This window comes from Globicephala melas, chromosome 4, assembly GCF_963455315.2.
Source record: "Globicephala melas chromosome 4, mGloMel1.2, whole genome shotgun sequence".
NCBI lineage: Eukaryota > Metazoa > Chordata > Mammalia > Artiodactyla > Delphinidae > Globicephala > Globicephala melas.
In genome coordinates this window covers 131,248,797-131,263,619 of record NC_083317.1, presented here as the reverse complement: position 1 = coordinate 131,263,619, position 14,823 = coordinate 131,248,797, and the positions used below count along the sequence as shown (strand labels likewise).

Sequence of the window (14,823 nt, the reverse complement as noted above, 5' to 3'; positions counted from 1 at the left end):
CACTGGAAGAATAGTCCCTCTAATTTTTGTTCCATTCCCAGTACAATAGCTACAGACATGACCCACTTTTAAGTTTAATCTGCATTATTAACATTTTCTGCATCCCTTTCTTAAATCTGGACAATCTACAAAACAATAATTCAACCCCTGATTTGTAGTGTTTGCCAGTTTCCATGGTGTAAATACTCTCACCATGGTTGATTTCAAACTACTAACATGATGTAAATGAACACAAAGTTGGGAAGAGATGTGCAGGAGCACAGCATTATGTGTTATTTCTACCACGCAAGTACCATTGATGTAAATTACCTCAGTAGCATAGATAATGATAAAATGCAAAATAATTAGCCAGTGATGTATTTATTACCCTTTTTCATATAACTTATTTGATTGTAACTTGATATAATCTAATTTTGAATGATGGCTACATAACCACCAGATCACAAAATTCCTGAAACTTTAACACTTGGCTTTTGTGAGCTTTTAGGAGCCAGCTTCAGCTCACGGCTGCCCCTGGCCACTCTGACTCCATTTGTCTCCATTTGTCCCTCTCCCACACAGCCCATCTGGCCAGGCCCCGGCCCCAGAGGGAGGAAGAAAAACCGGGCTACTGATCACAGGACTTGGTGAACCATGAGGGTATTTTAGAGGGATCTACCTTCTCTTTGAGGGAGACAGCTCTAATTTGGAGGGTCTTAAGTTGAGGCATTGGTGGAATCGGCAGCATTAAGTACTGGTTGTTAAGAGCACAGCACTGGGGTTGGCTGCTGGGCTTGAATCGCAGCTCTGACCCTCAGGGCCTTATGCTCCTTTTTTTTTTATTTTTTAAAATTTATTTCTTTTTGGCTATATTGGGTCTTCATTGCTGCACGCGGGCTTTCTCTAGTTGCGGCGAGCAGGGGCTACTCTTCATTGCGGTACGTGGGCTTCTCACTGCGGTGGCTTCTCTTTTTGCAGAGCACGGGTTCTAGCTGCCCAGGCTCAGAAACTGTGGTGCTCCATCTTAGTTGCTCCGCGGCATGTGGGATCTTCCCGGACCAAGGCTCGAACCCGTGTCCCCTGCATCGGCAGGCAGACTCTCAACCACTGCGCCACCAGGGAAGTCCGGGCCATTTGATCCTGAATAAATAGCTCAATCTCTCTGTGCCTCAGTTTCCTCATGTGAAATGGAAATAACAATGACACTTGCTCCACAGGGTTGTAAAGATTAAATGATATATGGACTTAAAGCAGTTAAGGGAATTCCCTGGTGGTCTGGTGGTTATGACTCTGCTCTTTCACCACTGGAGAGCTAAGATCCCACAGGCCACATAGCACAGCCCCCCCCCCAAAAAATAAAAAGCAGTTAACAAAGTGGCACAAAATGCTCAATATATATTAGTTATCATTAGTAGTATTCAACTCATAGTGGCTTTCTACAAACTCATTTGTCGGGTACTACATTCCTTGTTACACATAGAAAATATATATAGCCAATATTTGCATGATTTTAAGGTTCCAAAAGCCTCCACATGCATAACCTGATGGGAGCCTCATGGTGATCCCAGGAGGCAGTCATCATATGATTATCGTTCCCCACTCAATGTCATCTACGGGCGGAATGATGGCCCGGAGACACACAGCCACGGGCCAACCAGTCAGAGCAGGGTCCACGGGTTATGTTCTCCTTCAGCTGCTCCCAAGCCTTTAATGGACATTTTTGTTGAGCTCTTTATAGCCCCCAAACAGCAAGAACTGGCAGAACTACTACTGAGATGTGAGCCTTTTGACTTGGGATTTCTTAGCCAGTGAGTTAGGCTGGACTATTTGCACATAATTCTGTAAATAAGTATTCATATGTGGTAAAGATAGCAAATTCAGAAAGCCAGTAACTTAGGAGAGAAAGCAGTTTATTTTCTCCTACATCACTGCCTTGTAGACATTTTATCAGACTGCACTGAAGATAAATGAGGGAGAGCTCTCATGTTTTCCCTTTTCCCAAGCAAAAAGGAGTAATCAGAATATGTCCATCTTGCTCTGGGGAGAAGGTTCAAAGCACAGACCTTCCCCCTAAATTCACAGTGTGGTCAGATGGGTTTTTACAGGGAAACAGGGACTATCAGGTCAAATTTGTTCACTCCTTGTTTGAGCAAGGTGTGGGGCAATTGGAGCACTGGAAGGGGTTACAAATTCCCAACGTTTATCAAAATTACAAATGCCTACTTTTTTTGGTAGGGGGCCGTATTGGGTCTTCGTTGCTGCACGCGGGCTTTCTCTAGTTGCGGCGAGCAGGGGCTACTCTTCATTGCGGTGCGTGGGCTTCTCACTGCGGTGGCTTCTCTTGTTGTGGAGCACGGGCTCTAGGCTCGTGGGCTTTAGCAGTTGCAGCACACAAGCTCAGTAGTTGTGGCTCACAGGCTTAGTTGCTCCATGGCATGTGGGATCTTCCTGGACCAGGGCTCAAATCTGTGTCCCCTGCATTGCAGGCGGATTCTTAACTACTGAGCCACCAGGGAAGTCCACAAATGCCTACGGTTTTGATTCAGCAGTTCCACTACAGGAATTTACCCCTCAGAGATCCTCCCATGTATGGAAAATGAGGGACTGCATCATTGTTCATAATAGGCCAAGACTGGAAACAAGCTAAGTGTCCATCAGTGGGGAACTTCCAAATAATCATAGTACTTCCAAGCAAGGCATTACCATGCCGCCCTTAAAAAAAATGTAAGTGATCTATATATACTGCTATAGAATAATTTCTAAAAATATGTTAAGTACCAAAGCAAGGAGGGATGCTCATATGCATTTATTTATAAATATATGAAATATTTCTGGAAGGAGATATGAGAAACTAGAAACAGGAGAACAAAGTAAGTAGGGCACAGGAAGAAAAGGAGACTTTCTACTATATATCCTTTAGAAAATCTTTTGAATTTTATTCCATTTGTATGCATTATATGTTCAAACTAAATAAATGTTGGAATACAAGCTGGTGTGGGCGCCGATAGAAAAAGAGCGATTTTCAAATCAAATGGCTGTTTCCTCTGAGTTAGAGGCTGCGGAGTGGTGACTGGAGAAGGTAAGACGGAAGGACGGGTTCAGGCCCTGGTTCCCCCTGCTCACCCTTGCCTCTCCACAGCAACAGACGGAGGTGGCCCGCAGGGCCCAGACCCAGGAAGAGAAGCTGGCTGCTGCCCTCAGGGTGGAGGTGCACAACACTTCCTGCCAAATCCAGAGCCTGCAGGCTGAGACGGAATCCTTACGGGCCCTGGTGAGTGGACCAGGAAGAGCCTTGGCCTTTCCTGTGTGAAGTTTTACTCTCAACTGTCTAACTGTAGTCATATGGGTTTCCCATCTCACAGCACATGAGTTCTGAGGCCTGCAAAGGATCAACCGATACCAAATGACAAATGTCGTAGACACAGTTAGTGCCCCAGTGAAATCCCCTTCACCAGGCTGCTGCCATGACTGTTGGCTGCTGACGCCACAGATGCCCAGAGACTTGCCCTCTGCCAAAAAGAAGACCTGGCCTAGGATGGTAGGCATGCCCCCCCAGTCCTCAGCCATTGGCCAATGACTGACTGACAGTGGGGTTTAAAAGCCCAGTCCACTTGCTTCGAAGTGGACTCTGCTCTGTGTTGTAATCCACACTCCAGAGCTCTCCAAGGGATCAGGCTGTAGCCACAGTCCAGCCAAGACCACCTCCTGGCTTAACACTTTACATTGCCCTCAGCTGCTTTCCTTCTCCCCCTTTTCCTGAAAGGAACTCCTTAATTATTGGCATGTACCAGGATCCCTGTGTCTGACTCTGCTTCTGGGGAACCCAAGCAAAACTAGTAAGCTAGTTAGCTCTTCAGACTCACTGTGGTTTGTGGACGGATCTCTTGCATTATTAATTATTAGTAGTAGTTAAAATGATTATTAATAATACAGTAATCCACCTTCTGATCTCTGGGATGGACTGAAGTTCTGTTAGGGTCAAGCACGGCTCCTCCTGGATGCCTCCAGGGGGCCATGTGTACTGAATCAAACCACAGGTGTTCGTACACACCAGAGTGCACGAAGGGGTTGGGTTGTATAATCCCTGTGCAGCTGAGGTAGTCTGGACGTCGTTGAGGCCCAAGAAGCCCCTCTCTCCCAGCAGCCTCAAGTCCTGGGCTATTTGGGTACCCATTCTTCCACCACCCCCCATACACCTCATCTCAGTATTGCCACCCATGACAGCTTCATCACAAACCACCAGCCCCACCTCCTGCTTTAGCCACAGCCTGCCACCAAGTTAGCTCAAGTATTTGCTCTAGTTGGTTCCCCTCAGAAACAATTTTTCCTCTGCCTACTGCCAAGATCATCCCATCACCCCCAGTTCCCTTCCTTCAAAGGTCTTCAGTTCACTTGGTCCGTTGTCCTCGGCAACAAGGTCACATGGTGCCCAGTCAGCTCAGGGAAGATGCTCAGTCTTGCTACAACACGACACACGTCTCATTGCTCCACTTTTCTCCGAGTCATCCTCTGATGGGATCTGGGTCAGTGCAAGGGGGTGTGAGGAAAGGATCTGAGGTGAGAAAGATCAGGAAACTACAGCCTAAATCACTGCTACTTTAACTAAAAAGTTGTCTGAAAGAGATTGCGTTGTTCAGTGTTATGTGGATTTTATGCTAATCAGTTTTATTCACCTGCCATAACCCTTGATAAACATCCTAATGTTGGGAATGCAGTTGCTTTAGACACAGTTAAGAGGTTGCCATTTCTCCCCCAGATGTCCTTGTGGCTGCCAAAATTGCCACTCTTCTGGTGATAGAAAGTTCCAGGCAAAAGGTGAGGGATGTATCCTCAAGCCACATCATCAAAAACAAAGCCTGGAGAAATTGCAGCCTAAGTAGCTGGTGCACATCACCAGCTCGTATTGCACACACATGTATTGGGAGCCTACTACGTGCTGAGCCCTCCCTTAAACTTGGGAGAGGCCATCAAGAATTATATGTTTCCTGTCTTCTAAACGCTCATCACCTGATTGGTAAAAGAAAACCAGTACACAAATGACAGAACAAAGCAGGGGTACTTCCTGTGTTCCCCAGAGTGGATGCTCCAGCAGTCTCCATCCTCACACGCCCCCAGCCCGCCCTTACCTCTGCCCCTTGGCAGATGCTGTCACTGGCACTGTTCTGCAGCGAAGATGAATGTCCTCCAACTTGAGGTCTCCGGCTTCCATTTCCCACCTCAAAATATCTCTGAAGCTTTATCCACCCTCTCCTCCCTTCGATAGACTCCACCTGTCCCCTGTTGCACCATCTGGGCCATTCCTCTATCTACTGTCCCCTCTCTCCTGCTTTATCAGTGTCCCCACCCCCTGAAATTGCCTGTGGGTAAAATAGAAAGTCTTCCTTTGCCAGACCTTCCAATACCACCCAACTCGGGCTTCATTTTAATGCCCAGAACTCATCCTTTGCTTTCCTACACTTGAGCCCTTGGATATGTTCTCCCATGTCTAGAAGGAGACTCCTCCCCCGACTCTGCCTCCTCTACCTGCTCCTGTCATCCACACCCTGGGCACAGGTGAGGTGGAGCTCACCAAAGTGCCACACCCACCGTGAAGCCTAGACCCTGACTCCAGAGCTGGGGTGATCCCTCCCACCTGCCACCCACTCACACTCAGAGCCCCTTGTTCATGTGGTTATATCAGCTCATGCACTGAACTCACATTAACTCCTGGAGGGCAGGGTCCATGTCTAATTAGTTTTATGTCCCCAAACCACTTGGTACAGTGCCCAAAACACAATTTCTTCAAAGTGATAGAAACAGTAATAAGAGCATGCTCACCTGCAATCTCTCATCAGAGCTTCATGGAAACATTAAGTAGGGTGGACTGTGACTGCATCCCATTTTGCCGAAGAGAAAACTGTGGTTCAGGGATTTGCCCACTAACACGAGTCATAAGTAGAGAGGCAGAGCTCTCTGGCTCTATCATGCACTAGACGGTGGCTGTCCTGTGGAGTTCGGGACGGGCACTCAGACCCTGGAGTCTTGAATCCTGGCTCCTCTACTCACTAGCTGTGTGACCTCCCGAAGATGCCGTTTTCTCCCTTGTACAGTGAGGATCTATTTTGGTTATCACATCCATCTGCTGTGTTAGTGGCTTAGGACAACAGGAAATCATTTGTTCATTTATTCAGCAATTTAGGGAGCACTCGGCAGAGATGGCTTTTCTCCATCCCATGTGGCATCTGCTGGGGCTGGAATGTCCAAGAATGGCTGCTTCAGCTCATATCCCCAATGCCTCAACTCTGCATCTCTTTTTCTCTCTCCACGTGGCCTCTGCACATACCTGGCTTTGACTTCCTCGTATCATGGCAGTCTTACATTGTTGGACATGGCATCTGGCTTCCCTCAGAGGGTGCGCACAGAAAGTACCAGGCCTCTTAATACCTGTGCTTGAAAGTCCCCGAATATCATTTATGCAGCATTCTGTTGGTCAAAGCAGTCACAGACCCGCCCAGATTCCATAGGAATCTGCCTCTTGATGAGACAGTGGCAAAATCACGGAGAGAAAGTGCAGGTGGGATGGAGATCATTGTTGCAGCTGCCTTTGGAAACGTGATCAACCACTGAACCATCATAGAATTTTCCTCATAAAGTCATTGGCATGATTAACTAGATAATGCAGGTCAAGCCCTTAGCACCATGCCCGGCACAGAGTCAATAAGTGGTATCTGTTATTAATTATCATTATAAAATTATTATTATAACCTCTAGTATAGTAGCCCCAAGTTGGCATCATCTGATCACCACACCTAAACCCCATGGTCCTGACTATTGGAACAAATAGGACAAGAACTCACCCCCCAACCAGAAGATGGAGCAGTGACGTGCTGGCTGGGCTCGGAACCCAGGACGGGCTGCCTCTGTCCGCTGTGGCTCTAGTAGATCAGAGTTCTGGTCGCTGGGCCTTGCAGGCAAGGTCAGGAACACAGATGAGCCAGAACAGGTAGCACACACGTGTACGGCTTTCCAACATGGCAGAGTTCATCCAGCCATCCTGCTACCCTCAGTCACAGCAACCTGTGCACACACAGGCCCTCAAAGCTATGTAAGCCTCAGACAGCCGAGCTGGTGACATTTTCAGCTCCTTTGCTAACAAGGCACTGTTTATAGCGGCAGCCAGGCATCAATAATGGTGTCTGAGGGCCCCTGAGCTCTGTGTTCAGTCAACTCAGACCAGGAATGGAATTCAGTCCAGAAATCACAGAAAGTCACTATTTTACTTTCCGGAGGGCTTAGCAATTTAAGGAAGTCCCTTCAGATCTCTAGAGACAAGAGTAAGCATGCTTTTGTGATCTCAGTTTGCTTGCTGGTGCTGTGTCGTGAGTGGGCCGGGGCAGGAGACCCACAGCATGGCTGATCATAGAGACTCAAGCACAGGCATCTCTGTGAGAACGAGGTCAACATGTCAGGGACATAGTGCAGAAGCTTGACTTGGACTCTAAGGGTGGAATGGAAAAGACGTGGCACCTCTGATAGGTGTTCCCATGAACCCACCTTGGGCAGTGGGTCCTAAGTCTTCAGCGAAAAACCCCAAGCCACATGGAAAAGTCACCACGTACACAGGGCAAAAACTATAGACAGGTGATCCAAACCTGATTCCATGAAAGGTTTTTCCAAATCACAGATGTTACAGGTCCAATGTCAACAACCACCACTCACAAACCAAGCAGTTCCCTGATAAACAAAGGGAGAAAACCCAGAGAGGTTGGAACGAATGATTCTCAAAGTCCAGGTGACCATTTCTGCATCCTCACTGCCATGGAGGGGTTTTCAGATCTCATCAGCAAAATAATAACCAGACCAGACACTGATCTAGATTTATTTCCACTAATCACATTTTGCCACCTGTAGACATACCTAGGATGGGAATCTGACTCAACTTCCTCATATCCTATGGAATTGGGAAGATTTAAATAAGATAATATGGTGGCCTCTGCTTAACAGCAGCCATGATTCAAGATGACATCATGACCAAGAGTCTTCTATTTCAGCCACAGTGGTCAAAAAAGGGTATAGAAACTTGTTTCATCAAGACTTGACTCAGTCCAATTTAGAAAGGTATTTATTTGTTTCTTATGCGTTATATAAAATAAAAAGCCAGATGCTAAATTATAGAACTACATAATTACTACTACTAAAAGATGTTAAAGAGAGGGGCATACCATTTTTTTATTGGTCAGCCCTACAGTTTGCAGGGCTTGGTATATGGAAAGATGAGAAGAAAGTTTCAGTCTAATGGGGAGACAGATAGGGCAATAAGTGCACCATAATAAAAGTGCTGTCACTTGGGCAACACACACACACACACACCTATTCTGTGCCGGGCCCTGTCCTGTCACTGGGTTCCTGCTCTCAAAGAGCTCAGCATCTGCTAGAGCAGACATGCCCCTAAGAAGCTCAGCCCCCTATGATAAGTTCAAGGGCATGCATGTGCTTGGGTAGCTGTGAAACCCAGAGGAGGGACACCCTAACCCAGCCTGGTGGTGGCAGATGCAAGAGGGCATTAGGGAAGTCTTCCTAGGAGATGTAACCCCTGAGCTTGGACGTGGGGTGAATAGGAGTCAGCCAGGTGAGGAGAAGGGGAGATACAAGCCCAGATTTGGACTTTAGACAGCACACTGTGGCTGCTGTGGGGGGATACAGAGGGAGAGGAACCACAGGCAGGGAGATGAGCTAGGAGGCCATGGAGGTTACCCCAGGTGAGAGGTGATAAGAATCGATCTGGGGCATCGGTGGCTGGACAAGAGGGGGCACGTATGGGAAAATGTTTCCGAATGTACAAGAGGTAGGACTCAGTGATGACTGAATTTGGGAGGGAAGCAGGATCAGGGCCGTATCTTTCCCCGGTTTCTAGCTCATGTGGGTTCACCAGCTGGAGCACAGGAGAGGAGGGGCCAGCAGGTTCCAAAGGAAGCCAACGGCTCCATTTTGGACACCTTGATTTGAATAGGGCCCATGGCCTGCATATATTTCCAGTAAGAACCTCAGTACCGAGTCTGCTTGGGGCAGAGATCTGTGCTGGACGCATCAACACAGGAGTCATCCACAGAGATGACCAAGCTGCGAGTGGAGTGAGACCAACCTGCACAGCACAGCTCAGGGAGAGGAGGGGGCGAATGGGCAGCAAGGGGCAGAGGAACTAGCAAGATGTGCTACTAAAACACTAAAAAACCACAGTGAGTGTGTAGAGGCCAGAGACATTCGTTCTGACTGTGGGAATCTGGGAGGAATGCAGGAGGAGACTGCGTTCCAGCTGGACGGTGGGTGGTGGTTCACCAAGAAAAAACACCTGCAAACTGCCTCGTGTGTGTGTGTGTGTGTGTGTGTGTGTGTGTGAATCTCTCTCTCTCTCTCTCTCTCTCTCACTTGTCCTCTCTTGTTCTCTCTCACACTCATCTGCCTCTTCTCTCATCATTCTCTCTCATCCGGCTCTCCAGTTCCTGTCTCTCTCCCCCTCCTTCTTCCTCTTCTCCCTCCCCACCTCCACCCCTGTTGGAAGGATCAGTGAATCAGACTAAGCAAGACTCTGGCCTCCCCAGGAGGATTCATTACTTCCCCACTGAGCCACGTCAGCCTGTCAAGGTCATCGTCCTGGGAGAAACAGAAAGACCAGGCCGATGCCAGCCCCTCCCACTGCTCTGCCCATCTCCCTCTTCCAAGGCCCTGCCCATCGGCCTTGGGTCTGGACCGTATTCCCTCTCTTGTAGAAACGAGGCCTGGAGAACACCTTGCACGATGCCAAGCACTGGCACGACATCGAGCTGCAGAACCTGGGCGCCGTGGTCAGCAGGCTGGAGGCGGAGCTCAGGGAGATGCGCACAGAGGCGGAGCAGCAGCTGCAGGCCCGCGAGCATCTGCTGGCACACAAGTGCCAGATGCAGCGGGACGTGGCGTCCTACCATGCGCTGCTGGACCGCGAGGAGAGCAGGTGCGTCTCTGCTTGGCTTTGTTAGGAAAGGAGTAGATACTCTTGGGTTTAAACTAGACACTTTTTCAAACACTATAGAAGTAATTAGTGTAAAAAGGAGAAATCACCTCCCAAACTTCCCAACACCCAGCCCCACTCCCACAGCCTGTGTCCTTCCAGGATTTTTCTATTCATATATATGCAAATATATAGACTAAATACATTATGTACTTATGTATGTATACGTATATGTGTGGATGTTTGTATGCATTCATAGATGCAGACATACAGCCACACACCACAGACATACCTATATGTGATCATGCATACTTCCTACCATACATGGTAGCAGTTAGGAATGCTTTCAGCTGCCTGTAATAAAACCTAATTAGTGTAGCTATAAACTAATGCTCCTGAAACTTTAATATGCACTCAAAACATGCCAAGCCTGGGCACCTTTTTAAAATGCAGATTCTATTTCCGAAGGTCTGAGGTGGGGCCTGAAACTCTGCATTTCTGACAAAACTCTCAGGTGACGTCTATACTGATGGTCCACAGACCACACTTTGAGCAGCAAGGGCATAAACCATGTTTACCTAAGAGTTCCAGAAATGAGGTAGGCCAGGCTGCTCCGTGATGTCAGTCAGGTCCCAAGTTCATTTCATCCCTCTGATACACCATCCCTGTCTTCATCTTTGTCACCCCCAATTGCCAAATGCCTACCACAGCTCCAGACATCATAACCAGACATCATGCATGGCCAGAAAAGGGGAGGCAAGAGGAAACAGCAGAAAGGTTTTTCCCTGCATGGTTCACTCCTTTCTTCAGTGAAGGAAAAATGTTTTGGGAAGGCTCCAACAGACTTTTCCTTCTATCTCACATGACCAGACCTACCTGCAAGGGATGCTGGGAAAGCAACTATTTAGCTTTTCCAGCCTCCATACTGGAGAGAGGCAACAGGTTGGGAATGGCATGTATACATCTATGTATATATATGTGTGTATGTGGTATATATACATATATGTATACACATATATGTGTATACACATACATATGTAGTCTTTTTTTAATGGGTAAGGATTCCTGTGGCATATGCATGAGTCTTGGGGCTTAGCTTCTTTGCCAGCTTTTTAAGGAAATTGAAGCCTTTATCACAATTCTGTATCATCATATTGCCCTCCAAGGTCCCTTCTGTGGCATACACTGAATGAGGAAGAGAATACATAGTAGAATAGCAGCTCTAAGAGACAACTTATCAATTACGTAGTACAACCCCTCCTGATTCCAGAGAGAAGAAGGCCAGAGCAGAAAAGGATTTGCCAGTGATCAAAATAGGAGGAAGAGGCAGAGCTGGACCAGAGCCTAGGTCTCCTGGGTCTCCAGTATGCTCTGCACCATCCCTTTCTCAGAATGCAAGAGGGCCACATGGAAGCAACCTAACCCTTGCTCTTTCAAACAAAAACATGTCATCCAGCTCCTTTCCAGCTGTCTTTTTATTAGACTGATTTCTGTTGATTATAAAAGCTAGATGTTTGTAACAAAGCAAATTTTTTCAGATGCCTATGAATATCTGACTACACAAAATCGTATTAAACAAATCCAAAAAGTAACAAGATAGACTGAATTTACTTCAAGAATATAAGGACTCCATCCAGTGAGTGCCTGCTATGTGCCAGCACAGTCTTAAGCTCTATGTTATCGTCATTTCTCCACAAAACCCTGCCAGAACTACATCATTATCCCCACTTTACAGCCAGGAAACAAAACCTCAGAGAGCTTCAATCATTTGCCCAAGGTCACACAGCTAATTACCATGGAGGTGGGATTTGAAAGCCAAACTGTCTTGTTCCAAAGGCCAAATTCTTTCCGTGAGACACCTGCCTTTCGTATAATTCTGTTGTGATTTCTTTACTAATTTTCATCATCCATTGCTTGTCTCACTCAAATGTGTTTTTTGGGTTTTGTTTGTTTGTTTCAGCTAATGGAGAAACACCCTCTTTTCATGAAGAAGATGCTACCTTCCTCACCGAGTGACCAGCGAAGTTCCTTGAGGAGTCCCCACCCCCTCACACCCCACAACCCGCATCTTCCCTCACCCTCCCCACCCCCATCCCAAACTGGATTCCCCAGCTGGCTCAGCTTGAGCTGAAAAGCTTCCTGGAAGTGGAGAGTGTCCTGCTGCCTGAATTCAAATAGTCTGTAGCTTGAGCAACCTCCCTTGCCCCTCTCCAAATAAATGCTTCGTGTGTGGCTTCCAGTCTGCCCACCTTGTTCAATCCACTGTCGGATGGAGATGGATATCACTTTACCTGCCTGGCCTTTCCTCATGGGGCCATTCTTAAAGGCTTCTGGAAGGGTCCCTGAGCGTGACGCCATCTTCCTTGTTGTTCAAGGGTCAGCTGCCCTTGGGTTTATCAACATAAATGTGCCTCTTGGGCAAGAGTTGTGCTCATGGCAGGCAAGATTGCCACCACTGGAGGCAGAAACAACGTTCTTGCTACAGAGGGGGTCTGTGTGTATCATAACCACAGGCATCACCAAGTATTTGGGTGTCTTTAACGTGCTCTTCGTGGGTAGTAATGCACAGACACATCCACTTCAGTGCTGTTGTCAGAGCACTTCTCGATCAGCTTAAATGGAGCTTCAGTTTAAATCTGTGGGGGATGAATTAGGCTGTGGTTGCCTACACTTGCAGCCTCAGAATATACTTCAAGGGTCCTTCCCCAGCCCTCTCAGGGCCCAGGCCAGCCAAATATAGTTCATGAATCCGCCACATACCCAGCCAAGACTCCCCGGCCTTCTGATTAAAACTGAAACCACCACCTGTGTCCTAGCGCAGTCTCGCATGCCTCCAAAACCACACACACGCAGCCCAGACTTAATTTCTCAATTCTTCCCCCAAGCTTCTGTCAGTCCACCTGTCACACAGAATTGCAGACCAAAATATCCAAGCTGAGTCTCTGTCCTCATGTAAGCTGCTAATCCAGACAGAACGATGTGTCCAATATGGGCACATTGGAAGACACCCTCCCTCAGTACCTGGGCTTCCGAATAGCTAAGGCCGACATAAACAAATGAAATCTTATTTACCCTTAAGAAAGCTGGAAAGAGAAGCAAGGCAAGACATTAGGTCTCCCGGTTGAAATTGCTCCAGCTGCTTTCCCTTTTTGGCTTCCAGGATCAAAGAAATTGTAATAATAAGTCCCGTGGGCAGGACAGCTATTTACAGTTTGTATGGTACCTTCGCACAATTCCCTCTGTTGTCTGAGGCACAGAAATCATCAAGACACCACCTAATGCTGCATTTCAACAAAGCTGCATTTCAGCAAAGCACCAATCCCCTCTGCGGCTGCACACCCAGGGGTGCCCACGACTGAAACACTGGGCACCAGGGCCTCCCCAGAAGAGAGAGTGTGCGCCTGGCTATATCAAATGCCCATTCACTGAGGTCTGTTTCTTTTCTTTCTTGCTTGTTACAGTGAATTTTTGCCCCCCAGCCAAGACCTGAATCCCTAACCTAAACACAGATGGAGGGCCTCAGAAGGAGGTACTTCTGTGTCTGAATGGCTGTGCATTTTCCAGAACCTGGAAGCTGTCTCAGCCACGGGAGGAAGGGGAGAATGGATTTGCACACCCTCCTGAGTTTCCACCAGACGCACGCTGTGCCGGGCCGCACACACTCAGTCCCCTTGGCTCCGTAATCTCAAAGAGCAGCTGCCTTAAACCATTAAATTAATCATCCTTTGGCAGGGAGAGCCCAGCAGACTGGTGCTTCCAGTTCTCAGCACAGTTTCTTGCTGTTTCTAATGAGGCTTCATTAACAGGTAAGAAAAGGCACTGTTGACCCCCTGACTCCTCTGGGGCCTCATTTAACTCAGACTCCCTCTTACAACATCCAGTACAATTACACTCTGGCGGCAGTTCACTGACAGGTGGCAGGGAGGATGCTGCTTGTGCTGGTCTCAAGGACAGAGTGTTTGTTCTGGGGCAGACCAGAGAAGGGCTCCCGACGGACTCCTCTGAAAGCGCAGACAGGCTCTATCTCCAGACGAGGTAACGAATTCCACTGGCCTCTGGCCTGGCTCCTGGAGCACAGTGTAAACTCCCACTGAGATTGCTAGAACATCCACTGGATTTCAGACCAAAGTCCTTAAGTCTCACCTTCATTATCATCTATGACACTTCCAAGCACCTGCTGGTGCCCAGACATTTTGTTGGACTTTGGGGATCCCAGTAAAAAGAAGAGACAGTTTCTGTGCTGGTGGGTTTACAATCTCTTTGAGGAGTTCACATGTGCACATAAAAGGAGAAACAAAGCAAAGCAGGCAGAGCAGCACATTACACTTTGCACAACCCCTTCACATAAAATTCAGTTTATCGTAGGAAACATGAACATAGACATTCAGATCTGATCTCTGTTGGTTTCGGTAAGATGATTCAACAGGAATCATCAAGCACCATGCTGGTCTCTGATTATCTCCAAATAGCACACAAATATTTTTTCCAGATTTATTAAGATAAAATTGACATACAACACTGTATAAGTTTAAGGTATACAGAATGATGATTTGATATATTGTGAAATGACTACCACAATAAGTTAACATCCATTATCTTAAATAGAGAGCAAAAATATTTTTCTTCCTTGTGATGAGAACCCTTAGGATTCACTCTCATTTTTTTTTTTTTTTTTTGCGGTACGCGGGCCTCTCACTGCTGTGGCCTCTCCCGTTGCGGAGCACAGGCTCCGGACGCGCAGGCTCAGCGGCCATGGCTCATGGGCCCAGCCGCTCCACGGCATGTGGGATCTTCCTGGACAGGGGCACGAACCCGCGTCCCCTGCATCGGCAGGCGGACTCTCAACCACTGCGCCACCAGGGAAGCCCAGGATGCATTCT

At 47.6% G+C, this 14,823-nt stretch overlaps 1 protein-coding gene across 1 annotated transcript in view; it reads left to right on the top strand.

Annotated features, from left to right (window-relative positions):
* BFSP2 (beaded filament structural protein 2) overlaps window positions 1-12,130 on the top strand; it is a 69,710-nt gene extending 57,580 nt beyond the window's left edge. The window contains exons 5-7 of the mRNA XM_030873465.2: window positions 3,119-3,250; window positions 9,726-9,946; window positions 11,904-12,130. Of these exons, the coding sequence (XP_030729325.1) occupies window positions 3,119-3,250; window positions 9,726-9,946; window positions 11,904-11,907 (357 nt within the window). The 3' untranslated portion in view covers window positions 11,908-12,130. The remainder of the gene's footprint in view (window positions 1-3,118; window positions 3,251-9,725; window positions 9,947-11,903) is intronic.
* Window positions 12,131-14,823: the final 2,693 nt, after the last annotated feature.